This window comes from Dendropsophus ebraccatus, chromosome 2 (genome assembly GCF_027789765.1).
Source record: "Dendropsophus ebraccatus isolate aDenEbr1 chromosome 2, aDenEbr1.pat, whole genome shotgun sequence".
NCBI lineage: Eukaryota > Metazoa > Chordata > Amphibia > Anura > Hylidae > Dendropsophus > Dendropsophus ebraccatus.
This window is the reverse complement of record NC_091455.1, coordinates 73450688-73465292: the sequence shown is the minus strand read 5'-3', so window position 1 is coordinate 73465292 and position 14605 is coordinate 73450688. Positions and strand designations below refer to the sequence as shown.

The 14605-nt window shown below is 42.9% G+C and overlaps 1 protein-coding gene across 1 annotated transcript in view; it reads right to left on the bottom strand.

The window, feature by feature from the left end:
• Positions 1-5231: 5231 nt before the first annotated feature.
• RAB31 (RAB31, member RAS oncogene family) overlaps positions 5232-14605 on the bottom strand; it is a 34171-nt gene continuing 24797 nt past the window's right edge. The window contains exons 6-7 of the mRNA XM_069957780.1: positions 9791-9900; positions 5232-8678 (exon numbers count right to left, since the gene is read on the bottom strand). Of these exons, the coding sequence (XP_069813881.1) occupies positions 8581-8678; positions 9791-9900 (208 nt within the window). The 3' untranslated portion in view covers positions 5232-8580. The remainder of the gene's footprint in view (positions 8679-9790; positions 9901-14605) is intronic.

Here is a 14605-nt window from a genome sequence, read left to right as displayed (position 1 = left end):
CAGTTCACGAAAAAATATTATTGCGCCCCCCCCCCCCCCCCCCCCGGTAGGCGCTGGCACGTATACTCATCGCAGCTGATCAATGTCCAGCAGAGCAGCTTCGTTACGGTCTTGCAACGCCGTTCAAATCCGGCGCGCGCTCACTTCCACCGCTGATGTGACTCCTCTTCTGTCTCCTGCGATTGTGTGAAGGAACTCACACGCTTCAATGCATTCTTTATAGAAACGCGTGAGTTCCGGCATACAATCACAGTAGACAAAAAAGGAGTCACAGCAGAAGTGAGTACGCGACGGATTTAAACGGTGCTGCGGGACCGGAACAAAGCCGTGGGACACAGAATAGCTGCGGTTAGTATACGTGCCAGCGCCTATTTTTTTGTGAACTGCTTCTTTAACCTTTTGTGAAATTCCAAGTACAGCAATATAGCCAGGACTTAATCCCAAATATGCTAGATTGGAACAGAGTCAACATAAGCTTAATATAATTGAAGTAATAAAAAATGTACAACCACTATGCAAAGCAATACCCAAAAATCAATACTCATATATCAATTTAATACATACATTGCAAATGACATAAAAATATGGAGAGATGTAAGAAACACTGGAGGAAATTTATCAACAGGGGATTTTTCTGTGTGTTGGTTAGTCTATTGAAAGTGCAGTTTATTATCAGAGATAAGCCTGGTCTATTTTCTTTAGTGGTGATTTGTTTATCTCAGAATTGTCACAGTGTCTGTTTTTCCCACAGCAATCAATCACAGCTCGGGTTTAATATATTATTGAGCTGTTCTAAAATGAAACCTGAGTTGTGATTGGTTGCTGTTATGGTGCATTTACACGTAACGATTATCGTGCGAATTTGAGCGATAACGATCGAATTCGAACAATAATCGTACGTGTAAACGCAGCGAACGATCAAACAACGAACGAGAAATCGTTCATTTTGATCTTTCAACATGTTCTCAAATCGTGGTTGATCGTTCGCAAAAAATTCGCAGATCGTTCCGTGTAAACAGTCGTCGCGAAAGTCCGGCTGCCCGCAGCCCGGCCGCCCTCAGCCCGGCCCCCTGCTCATCCACAGCCCCCTGCGCCGGCTCGATCGCCACCCCCGCCAGCCGATCAGCACCCCCGCTGCCCCGATCGCCAACCCCGTCGCCCCGATCGCCGCCGCCCCGATCGCCATCCCCACCGCTCGGATAGCACCCGCCGCCAAGGCCACGAGCATACCTTATCTGCTTGGCGTAGCGGGTGTTCGAAATTCCCGGCTCCCCTCTTCAGTGTATTGATTGGCTGAAGAGGGGAGTCGGGAATTTCAAACAGCTCCTCTTCAGCCAATCAGTGCTGAAGAGGAGCACTGATTGGCTGAAGAGGAGCTGTTTGAAATTCCCAGGGGGGGGGGGAGCTGTAGGATGCTTGGCCGGGCTGCGGATGAGCAGGGGCCGGGCTGCAGGCGGGCCGGGGGCTGGGCTGCAGGCGGGCCGGGCTGCGGGCGGGCGATCTTAAAATGATTGCAAAACGATTTTTCAGTACGATATATATTGTACCGTCTAAACGCTGATCGTTATTTAAAAAAAAACGTTACTCCGACATCGTTAATCGTGCGATTGGGCCAATTATCGTCCCGTGTAAACATAGCATTTTACCACATAATGTGAGTTTCAGGCCACTTGATAAATACAGACTGCTGCATTTTAATGTCTTCTGTGCCCCTATCCCTGGTGTCTAGTGGGTGGATCTTCCCCCCATGATGCGATTGCGGAGGGGAGATCCCTTCTGCGTACCCCACTGATGCTGATCCCGGCTTGCCAAACAATGTATCTGGTCTGCAGCACTGTAGAGTCATACAGCACTGATCTAATCGATCAGTACTGTATTAAGTTTACTGCATTGATCTCTATGAGAGATAACAGCAGTAATAATAAAAGTCCCCTAGGGGGACAAAAAGTGAATGTGTACAGTAAAAAAAAAAAGTCATTTTATTAATAAAAAAAATAAAAAATCCCCTCCCCAATAAAAGTTCCCATTTTATAAATAAAAATATAAAACATATTTGGTATCGCTATGTGTGTAATCGCCTGAACTATAAAATTATCACATTTGTACGGTAAGCAGCGTAAGCTAGGTGTCCTCCATCATACTGAGTATAAGATGCTGGAAAGCTGTGTGACCATCATACTGAGTACAATATGCTGGGAAAGCTGGGGGACCCAATAATACTGAATACAAGATGCTGGGAAAGCGGGGTGACCACCATCATACTTAGAAAAGGATGCTGGGAAAGCTGTTGACAATCATACTTACTACAAGATGCTGGGAAAGCTGGGTGATGTCTATCATATTAAGTATAAGATGCAGGGAAAGCTGGGTGTCCTCCATCATACCGAGAAAAAGATGCTGGGAATGCTGGGTGACCCAATCATACTAAATACAAGATGCTGGAAAAGCTGGGTGACCACCATCATACTTACAAAAAGATGCTGGGAAAGCTAGGTGACCATCATACTGACTACAAGATGCTGGGAAAGCTGGGTTATATCTATCATATTAAGTATAAGATGCAGGGAAAGCTGGGTGTCCTCCATCATACAGAGAAAAAGATGCTGGGTGACCCAATCATACTGAATACAAGATGCTGGGAAAGCTGGGTGACCCTTTTCTACTGAGTACAGGATACTTGGTGACCTCTAACTGGCAATGAGTTAAAAGAGAAGTCCAGCGAAAATTTTTATTTAAGTATTGTAATGCACCCAAAAGTTATACAACTCCCCAATATAGACTTATTACGGGAAATGCACATAAAGCGCTTTTTCCCTGCACTCACTACTGCTTCAAAGCTTCAATCCCTGGATAAAATGGTGATGTCACGACCCGACTCCCGACGACCAGAGCTGTGCGGGCTGTGGCTGCTGGAGAGGATGATAGCAGGGGGATGCTCAGTGTCCCCCCAGTGTCCTGTGTCCCTCAGTTTCCCCTTGCCATCATCCTCTCCAGCAGCCACAGCCCGCACAGCTTTGGGAGTCAGTTTGTGACATCACCATTTTATCCAGGAAGTGAAGCCTTGATGCAGTAGTAAGTGCAGGGAAAAAAATACTTTATGTGCATTTCCCATAATAGGTGTATATTGGTAATTTGTATAACTTTTGAGGGGCAATATAATACTTAAATAAAAATTTTCGCCAGACTTTTCTTTTAATATCCCACACATGGTTTTGCCCAGGACGGGGCTTATCATAATGGGGACGGGACTTGCCATAACATACACGGGACAATAACATTTACCGGGACTGTTGGAAACTATGCACATGACAGAGCACAGTGTAGCTCCTATCACACATCAGCCAGCCCAGCTGGCAACACTTGTCACTGCTCGGCTCTTGCACATCCCATAGCTTGACCTCTGTCTGTAATTACCTGGCCCACTCACTGACCTCTTAGTGCTGCAAGTCAAAGAGCCACACCGTTGTCCTCTAGTGCTGAGAGACGTCCCCTTCTTCATCATTGGTCCCTGGGCTGGGGCCCCATGCAAACTTCCACTCTCCTGGTGCAGCCCTAGATAGCAGCAGCCGCCACAACTCTTGGGACTACTGCATCCTAAGTGTTATAGAGAGGAGTCTGGGGACAGGGAGGAGTCCACTCTATGCAGCTCAGTCAGACTCTGGGGTGCCATGCTTTTCAGGGGCAGTGGGCAGTCACCATGGCTCCAGCACATGTTTCCCCAAAAGAGTTAAGTGTCAATGTTCAGCATTGCCACTTAACTCTTTCTTGGCAGACTGGAGAAGATGCATACCACATATACCTCTTGTTCAGTGCCCTGCCATTTCAGACAGCCTGCTCAAAAGCAGATGCTTTCTGCTCTTGGGAGGGAAACCCAGTGCAGGGAATCTCAGCACTAGTTTCCCTGCTCCTGTACAGTAGGGAGCGTGTGCCGCCGCAGTCTGTGGCCATCAAGGTTGCAGACCTACAACTTCTATCATGCCGTCAGCAGGGAGTTGTAGTTTTGCCATCGGCGAACATCCAGTGTGCAGAATTACTACTCTCATCATGCCATGCTGATAATTCATGATGGGAGTTGTAGTTTTGCAACCTGTGGCCATCCAGGTTGCAGAACTACATCTCCCATAGTGTCCTATTGGCAGTTTATAATGCAATTTGTAGTTCTGCAACAGATTAGAGTTTGACACATGGTAAGAGGGAGACAGGGTGGCACGGTACATGAGTGGGACGGGGTGGCACGGCACATGAGGGGGAGATAATGGCATGGCACATGAGGGGTAGAGGATGGCACAGCACATAAGGGGAACAGGGTGGCACAGCACATGAAGGGAACACGGTGGCACAGTACACTAGGTGCTATGTGAGTACTTGGCATACTAGACCATATTGAAAAGACTTTTTTTTCTGATCAGGAAAGGCATTTCCTGATGGTTTCCTGAAGGTAAAAACAGATTACTGTCAGGAAATCCTAATGCCATTTGAGGCCTCCTGATCGGGATTTCCTGACAGTAAAAACTGGACGTGTGAATGGGGCCTAAGATGGGATGGAATGGATTTTCTGTAACAAATATGCCACCTGTAAACATAACCTTCTGGTGTTTTTGTAGGTCCACCTTAAAGTGTCACTGTCGTTAATTTTTTTTTTGCAGAAATCAATAGTCCAGGCGATTTTAAGATACTTTGTAACTGGGTTTATTAACCAAATATGCCATTATCTGCATGTAAAAAGACTTTTCCCAGGTCCCCCCCTCCTCTCCTTTCTGTCATCCACTCCTCAGAATCAGGAAATCTCGACTGTTTTTTCATCAGTCGGATCTGTCTGGACTATGAAGAGGGGAGGGGGGAGGGGGAAGGATCGAGATTAGCCGGCAGCTGAGAGCCGAGAACAAAGGATTGCTCAGCAGGGGAGCTATTCAGAGCCCTAATTAGTGGTCAGATAGCTCAGTGGTGACTGTCAGAGGAGAGAGCCTGTGATGTGAGTGTAAATTAACTCTTTGTTGTCCTGTTTTTGCTGCCTTTACTTTCTCTCTCCATAGGAAAACCATGAAGACAGGGGGGAGAGCTTCGAACTGCTTTTTCATGATAAAAATGCATTTTCCGGCTAATAAACCCAATTACAAAGTTTCTTAAAATCGCATGGACTATTGATTTCTGCAATAAAAATTTTAACGACAGTAACACTTTAACACACAACACAACACTTTAATACACAAAGATTTCACACTTCCAATAACAACCCTTAAAAAAAGTTTATTTGCTTTTTATATTGTAGAATAAAGTCAGAAGCACATAACAAGAATAATAAAATGATAATGAACATATTTTCTGTGTGTTATACATTAAGGTAAAAATTCGGGAACCAGCCCAGTCTTAGTTTTACAGAACAACACAAACCATGGAATCATCCAACATAGCAACTCTAATGTTTAATAAACTGAAAAAACAAAGTTTAAATAAATGAGGTTAAAGTAGTATATTGCATCTATACATAAAAATAGGTCAGACCATTCTGTATTCACTGCTTCAGTAAACTCAGTATTGTGTTGTGCCATGGCTTTTGTTAGAGTGTATTCAATAAACTCCTGTTGATGTATGTTACATGCAACATTTGTCCTTCTACTGGCACAAATAGGTGACTTTACTTCTATTATACCAAAATAGCCATATTACAAGCATTACTCTGTAATAGTGCTAAAGGGTGTTAAATGGTTTAAAAAGTGAGAGAGGTTTATCCAACTTTGGACAAAATCTGCCTCCCAACGGGGCAAAAAAAGGATATACACTTATCTGCTCAATTATAGTAAAGACTCAATACTGTAGCATTTAGCAGGGCCAAAGTGTTCAGAATGTGTTAGGTTAACATCTATTAAAATGAGCTAGATCGACAAATTGATCCCACGTTATGGATTACAATAACACTCTGTAAATATGGATACATCAAACAATTTTAAAACATTAGGTTCCTATATTATCCCACCCCCTCCCCTCACTTCCCAATAGTACTAATAAAAAAAATTGGGTCCATGTATGAAACTGGGGCACAAAAAGTGCACTTGTTAGGTATTGCAAACATTGTTTCGCTAGAAGATGAGACCTGTGATTGGGTTGGTAGCTATGGACATTAATTCCTTTAGTTAAATAAATTTAACATGAAAGATGAAAGCAAAACAGTTGTATCTCCACAGGATAGCTAACTGTTCACTGATCATCAGGGTGCCGACACCCATCACCCATGTCAATCAGCCGTTCGGTGCCCCAACTACACAGTGAACAGGGCCGGAAGCAGCTTGTCTCCCTGCACTGTGTATCGTTGATGACTTGTAACTGCAGTGCTGATCAGTGACCGCTGAGCTATCCTGTGGACAGCTCATCAGTCCATTTTGCCCCAGAAAACCCCTTAACTTTGCTAGTAGATTACTTCTCTTGTACTCGTCATGATCCTGAGTAGGGATGGTACGAACCGAGTTTGGTTTGGGTTCGTACTGACCTGAACCCTCGGTAACGACTCCTGCTGTCTGCCCGCTCTGTGCAGCGGGCGGATCCAGCGGGAGGACCGCCTGTAAAACTGGGATACAGCCATAGTCATAGGCTGTATCCCAGTTTTCAGGGCATTACTCCCGCTGAATCCGCCCGCTCCACGGAGCGGGCAGACAGCGGGAATCTGCTGCCGAGCGTTCGGGTTCATACGAATCCGAACCTCGGCAGGTTCGGACCATCCCTAATCCTGAGTAACAGCCTGTATTACTGTTCAGAAATACATTCTCAATTTCTTTCATTGTCATTGGAAACGGTGAATAAGAGCGTTGATAGACATTTCTCAAACAGCCTCCTGTAGCAGAGTTTTACTTCCATTAGATTATACTTCAGCAGCTGGTGATAAAAGCATATTGAGCCCTGTAGAGGCCCTGAGCCAGCAAGCAATGGGTTCTGATGCTTATAAAAGTGTGACTACAACTCTGGGCAATAACAGAGGCTGTAACTTAGGATCAATAAAAGATAAGTAATACGAATTAATGAATGAACAGTGTTTAAAGAGGGAGGGGGGCATTTTGATCATAAAAATTTACCTTAAGAGTAATATAATTTTTAGGTATTCCAAACAACAAGGACATAATAGATCAGAGATTCCCTTTTTTGTACTCTTACAGATACTAGTCTAAAAATTAACAGTAATTAAATTAAATTGCTACAAGAAGCTGGTATTTATGTAAATTCACTTTGTCAAGACAATGTGAAGGCTCCCTGGACTGAACTAAATGTAGAAGTCTAAATAAATTTATTCTACACAACTACTGCTGTAACATCGGATGTCCTATTTCTAGGTTTATTTGTTACTCTTGCTACAAAAACATGTTAAAAACTTTATTTTTAACTTTTAATCTAGGTGTAAAATGTTGGCATACAAGTGCGAATGATAGTAAGCAATTATGTTAACTCTTTGAGGAGGTTGGCTGTATAACCCCTGATTCTCCAGATAAGCAGCAGGGCAACCACTGCAGGGGGAAAGCAGTATTACGTAGCACCTACTGAAATTTATAGGTGAACATAACTATGTCATGACTGCCAAAGAAGGAGACAATCTTTTTTAGGGCCATATTAGATGTTTCCAGCTGGCACCGATCTTGGCAATCAACACATTTTTGTGGATTGTTCACGCCCATATAGCAGCCTCTACATGGCTGGGATGTAGCTTGCGCGTCATACGGTTATGTATGTTTGCACAGTTTTCAAATGATGTATTTAGGACAGTTGGAATTGATATGAAAGTTGCAACAATTCTTTTTTAAGAGTCATTTTAAAAATCTCACATATACCACCAAGCCGGCACCACTAAAGAGAAGCAATCTCATAGATCGGCACTTGTTTAACACTACTCAGCCATCAGGCAGGGCACACTAATGTTGGGCGGATCATTCTTTCATTCTTTTGTCCATCGGCTATACATCTCCTATTACACGTGGAGATGTGCAATCGAATAACAACAATTTTGTAGAGCACTAAAACAAAGTGATTGGCCAATGATTATCTACTTGGCCAGTAATTGTCCTGTGTAATAGGGTCCTAAAGCTACATACAACTTAGTACATAACTGTGGCCTGTGTCTCTTTATAGTTATGATTCCTAAGTCCCAATGGATTCCTAATTTTCAATATCTGAATAATGATGTATAAGCAGCAGTGAATTCAAAAGTAAAAGGTGTGCCCATGACAGGGTCCCATCTAACTAACCCCCTGGTATTATAAAGAAGGTTCATTAGTTTTAGTTTAGGTCCAAACTCTTTTAGTAATGTTCTTTACTGATTACTGAACAGAACACACCATCTGCACTGTATTATAGTTGATGTGTTTTTTGGATGTAAAGTGAGGCAACTTTCCAGTTGACATAATTCCTACCATTTAACTGCTACTTAGCGAAATGACGTGCAGACTTTCTGCTCTCTCCATGTTAGGGACAGCAGGGAAGGTTAGGGTTTAGACACTGAGTTACACATCAGATCAAAGAGTGAACAGAAACCTTGGAGGGCAGCTCACACACACTGGAGAAAGAAGAAGGCATACAAAAGGGATGGAAATCAAGGTTAGATCAGCAGCATCTGGTTGCGGGTTGTAAGGATTGCCTTCCAAGTTTCATTGCACCGTTAGAACCATTCTGTTGCGGATCCAGTGGTGGGATTCTCCGACCTGTAAAACACATGCATGTGTTAAATAATGCTCACTTTATTGTGGACTATTCTATCATCACAACATCTGTAGATGGTCTGTCTTGCCCGACCAACTGTCAGAAGCAATATTAACCCCTTAAGGACCCATGATGTCACTTAAAGTGACACTGCCACACCCTTTTTGCATTCTGACATCATACCTTATTTTATATCATACGTCAAGTAAAAAATGATCTCTTATCAACTGCAGATTGTTCTAAGAGGGCAGGGTTTCACGGCAACAGCACCACCATTGGCCCCGCCCTTACGAGACGTCATTGACGCATAGGCCTTGCCCCCTCGACGCTCATTGGTATGGGCTGACCTAGAGGGGGTGGGCCCTAGACCTTTAGGCAGCCTGTTTCAATGGTCGGTGACAGGGCGGGGCCTATGTGCCTATAACGTCATGGAGGGGCTGTACTCCTGTCACTATCCAATCAGAATCTGAAGTTACACTGCGGGGGCCCCGATCATTGTAACTGAGTGCCGGAGGTCTCTTACCTTCCTCCCGGCAGTCAGATCTGCGATCAGTGTATAGGGTTTGCACAGGCAGGCTCTATGCAATGATCGCAGATAATACTTATGAATGCTATGCTATGCTGATCCAATGCAAAAATGTAAAAGTCCCCTAGGGGTACGTAAAAAGTGTAAAATAAAATAAAAAATTACAGGTTTTTTTAAAAAAATGCCACAGCCCCTCCCCCCAAATCACCCAACTTATAAAACATATAGAAATTAAAAAATAAACATATTATATTCCGTAGTGTGCATAATTGTCCAATTTATTAAAATAAAGCGACATTTTCCCGCACAGTGAACGCGTAAACAAAAAGCGGTAAAAAACAAAGGCTTGGATTGATCATTTCTTAAAATTTCATTTTATTTTAAAAAACTCTTTTAAAGACTACTGGGTGTAGACCCTAGGTTATCCACCTGTGGTACTTATTGTACTGTGTTTAAGCAGGTGGTACTTGGCTTACAGAAACACTGATTAATACATCACAGTGTTGGCAAGGAAGCATTCTCTCAATCATTACTGAAGTGAAAAAAGCTTTATAAATACAGAGTACAATTATGGATTGAAATATTTACTTATGCCTTGGAAGAGCTCTTCAATATTGATGGCATTCTTTGCACTAGTTTCAACAACAATTGCTCCAATAGACTCAGCGTATTCCTTGGCATCTTTCATTGATACCTCCCTGAAAGAAATGCAGGATATCATGGTTGTCAATTCTGAAAGCAGACTATGCTTGTAGGTTTATATATATATATATATATATATATATATATATATATCTTTTTATCACATCACAGTATAAACCAATTACTATGTGCGCATACACTACAAACATATGCCTTTATCTAATGCATATCATTTTACATTTCATATGCAACTGATACACACCTAGTAAGAAGGTAGTCACTAATAAAATGAGACTTTTTAGACATCACATCATGAATATATCAATGTTTAATTTCTTTCACATCCTGCCTCAGCAGGAGTCAGGACCACTGATTGACTGTAGTGTGTTTGGTCACATCATTACTGCAAGTAGCCCAGGGCAGCTGGTGAGTATAGCGTATTTTATTTTATGATCCTAGCAAGGTGTACAGTTTTTTATATGACTTGAATTACGCCTTTAAGTTTGCAATTACATTAAAAAAAGATTTATTCCCAATATCCACTTCATGTAAAAGGATCACTGATTAGCCACATATTGATTATGTAGGCCTAAAAAAAAATCACTGTTAGTCGGTTGTACATTGCCTTGTGTAAACAAGGCATAAGAGACTGATGATGAGAATAAAGAGTGATCGTTCCTGGGGACATGTTTGCACAATAATGTTAGTGTAATACATATATCAAGAGCTGGTGAACTTGACAGTATCACTGTGTGACTCAATGTATTATCAGAGATGGAGGTTCCGTATACAATACATACAGTAATGAATGGTAAGTGTATTCTGTGTGACATCTGTCCTGATTATAGCCATGTTCATAAGATTCTACGAGATATAAAACTGGGTAGTCAAGAGGTCACAGCAGAAAATATGGATATTATCTAGTGTTATAATATGCATTAGGATTGCCTAAAAGGTGACAAGTGTGGGGCCCTTGTTTTTATACTTATTATGTGAGCAAAGGGATTTACCATTGCAAAATGTCATTTAAGTTTGCTAGTACAGTATATGCCATAATTTTCTGACTGCTGGGACCATTAGTAACTGGCAATAAAGGGGCGCAGAACTCTTTTACTACTGCTTTAGCATTGTAGTACCTTAAAAGTTTTACCCTGCACAGTTGTGTTCTTGCATACCAGATACTGTATACAGGGAACAGCAGCACAGTCCCATTTAGTGTAATAGTTTGTAGCAAATTTAGTTCACAATATTTATATCATAATGGCTTAGGGGCCAACAGAGCAGTCTCAAAGTTGGAGTCTTGAGTTTATGGTTGGCATTATGCTATAGCATATACACTCACCGGCCACTTTATTAGGTACACCATGCTAGTAACGGTTTGGACCCCCTTTTGCCTTCAGAACTGCCTCAATTCTTCGTGGCGTAGATTCAGGTGCTGGAAGCATTCCTCAGAGATTTTGGTCCATATTGACATGATGGCATCACACAGTTGCCGCAGATTTGTCGGCTGCACATCCATGATGCGAATCTCCCGTTCCACCACATCCCAAAGATGCTCTATTGGATTGAGATCTGGTGACTGTGGAGGCCATTTGAGTACAGTGAACTCATTGTCATGTTCAAGCAGAAATCGAGACTCATCAGACCAGGCAACGTTTTTCCAATCTTCTACTGTCCAATTTCGATGAGCTTGTGCAAATTGTAGCCTCAGTTTCCTGTTCTTAGCTGAAAGGAGTGGCACCCGGTGTGGTCTTCTGCTGCTGTAGCCCATCTGCCTCAAAGTTCGAGGTACTGTGCGTTCAGAGATGCTCTAGTGCCTACCTTGGTTGTAACGGTTGGCTATTTGAGTCACTGTTGCCTTTCTATCAGCTCAAACCAGTCTGCCCATTCTCCTCTGACCTCTGGCATCAAAAAGGCATTTCCGCCCACAGAACTGCCGCTCACTGGATGTTTTTTCTTTTTCGGACCATTCTCTGTAAACCCTAGAGATGGTTGTGCGTGAAAATCCCAGTAGATCAGCAGTTTCTGAAATACTCAGACCAGCCCTTCTGGCACCAACAACCATGCCACGTTCAAAGGCCCTCAGATCACCTTTCTTCCCCATACTGATGCTCGGTTTGAACTGCAAGAGATTGTCTTGACCATGTCTAAATGCCTAAATGCACTGAGTTGCCGCCATGTGATTGGCTGATTAGAAATTAAGTGGTAACGTGCAGTTGGACAGGTGTACCTAATAAAGTGGCCGGCGAGTGTATATGGCTCCATAGTAGCTGTAGTTAACCCCCCCCCCGGTGCCCTGGTAAGTGTAGTTAACCCCCCAACGCCCAGTGCTGCCCTGGTAGCTGTAGTTAACTTCCCCCCTTACACACACACACACACACACAATTAGTTTTCTTTTGACTTATATTATAAAAAAAAAATTGATCCTTTTTAAAAATGGGGTTGTCCACATTTTTCTATACATTAAAATTAAACATGCAAAAACTGAACCAGTGAAACAGATGGCGAAACGCAATGTGAACCCAGCCTAGCCCATACACAATAATGATTGATTATTTTCAATATTTTCTTTGCTACATACAACTCAAAATTTTACTTTCTACACTTTCTATACTTCATCTAATCAGCACTGCATTCTCTATAAGGACCACAAGAGGTCTCTGATACACTATAGATCGCCTACCCGTGGCTATTGCATAACACTATTTTATGTTAAAAGAATCAATATGCTGCAAAATTCCAGAGGCTTGAGGTTACCAAAAGTTTGAAGCTTAAGGCCGTGGCTCACTTCCTGTGCAAAATACTGGGTTTATTATTAACATTTTTAACTTAAAGCTGAAAACTTAAATTCAATATCAGGTCCTAATGTAGATGGCCATATTGTATCTATGTTTAATATCTCATATTCCACGTGTAACACCCATATTAAAAATTCCTATGGTGCTATAAGTTTGTTTCAGTAGGACAATGAGGGATCCAGGTATTACCTTTCAAATACAGACTGTTATTTAAAATAAAAAGTGTTACTCTAGGGGTTATCCCAAAAGTATAAGTTAGGTACCTAGTCTGAACCTAGTCCAACTGTTAGGAACCCGACAACAGATGGACTGAGAGACAGCGCACATGCTCAGTCTTTGCTCCATTCACCCTCTATGGAACTTAGCCGAAAATGCAGTGTTTTTTTGCTGAAACTGGCGTTTGTTGTGAAATAATTGCAGGTTGTTAATACATCCTGATTTTTTTTGAGTGTTTAAACTATCATCAACACTAAATGAGACTAGTAGGTAGACTTAAAGGGGTATTCTGCTCAAATACAAATTTTAGGCTATGTTTACACTATGTAAAAACAATGGCCATATTTCATAACAACGGCCATTGTTTCAAAAATAACGTCCGTTGTTTGCATAACAGCCATTATTTTTACATAGTGTAAACATAGCCTTAATATGATGCCTATTCTTACCTTTCTACGTTCCCCTGGTGTCCTCCTATGTCATCTTTGGCTGAACCATCCAGCTTTCTAGACTGACTTGTCATGGCAGTGACAGCCTACTCAACCAATCAGTGACTGAGATGTGACAGCGCTACAGCCAGTGATTGGTTGAGCAGGCTGTCACTGCCAAGAGGAATCCGTCCCGGAAGTGGTGGTGGCATCGTTCAGCCAGGGTCCTGAAGATGACTTAGGAGGACACCTGGGGAGCGCTGAGCTGTAAGAATATCTTGTTTGTTATGTTCTTCACCAGGGCAGCAACATATTGTCACAACCGCGGCCGCGGCACATACCTCTCGTCGCGTCGCTGCTGCCCAATCTCCTGCTCTGTGCCGGGGTTCCTCCTCCTCCAGCTCCCTGTCAGCTCGACGGGCGCGTCCCTGTCTCCTAGGGAGCGCGCGCACGGGCTCTGCTGTAACTTAAAGGGTCACTGTGCCTTTAATTGACTGCTGCTCTGCTCTGAGACTCTCCTATAAATTGCAGCCCTGCCCCACCACAGGTGTTGGAGCCTCTGCATGCTTTCCTTAGTGTGTAGTCCCAGCTCTCCTGTATCCAGCCAGTGTATCCTGCCCCTGTATCCTGCCTGTATACTCCTCTCCGTGTATCCTGCCTAGTGTTTCCAGTATACTGCCATCTGCCTACTAGTCTCCAGCTGCACCTCGCCACCACCACTAGCAGCCAAGCCAGGGGTAGCGACCTGGGGGTCGCCTGCCGCAGCAAATCCATCATGCCTTGCGGCGGGCTCTGGTGAAGACCAGCGGCCCCTTAGACTCTGCTCCCTGGTGCGGCTAACGTCATCGCTAGTGGTGGAACAGGGGAACCACAACCCCCAGCGCTACACATATTAAGAGTTTGACTTGAGGGGACCTTGAAGAAAGCTTTACAAGTTTACTGTTTGATAAGCGTCACATTTTTTTTTCTTCCCTTCATAATTGTTATCACATGCACAGACACCAGTCTGCTCGCCATTCTGAGCTGTACATCTGGAACTTATCAGCACTTTTATTTCACTTCAAGAATATACTACAGGGTTGTTTCTTATCACACAAAGCACAACTTATTCTATTTTTGGAGCTTTTTAAAAAATCACATAAATGACACATTTTATGGTTTGTCAATATGCAAAATTAATTAGATGTCCAGTACACGATGGGGGAGATTATCAAACTACATAAAAGAAGCACTCATTCTCATCATGCCTGGACAGCCAAAGCTAAACAGCTGAAGGACTGAAAGTTTTCCATCCCTGTTTTAGACAGTTTTCTCAGTGG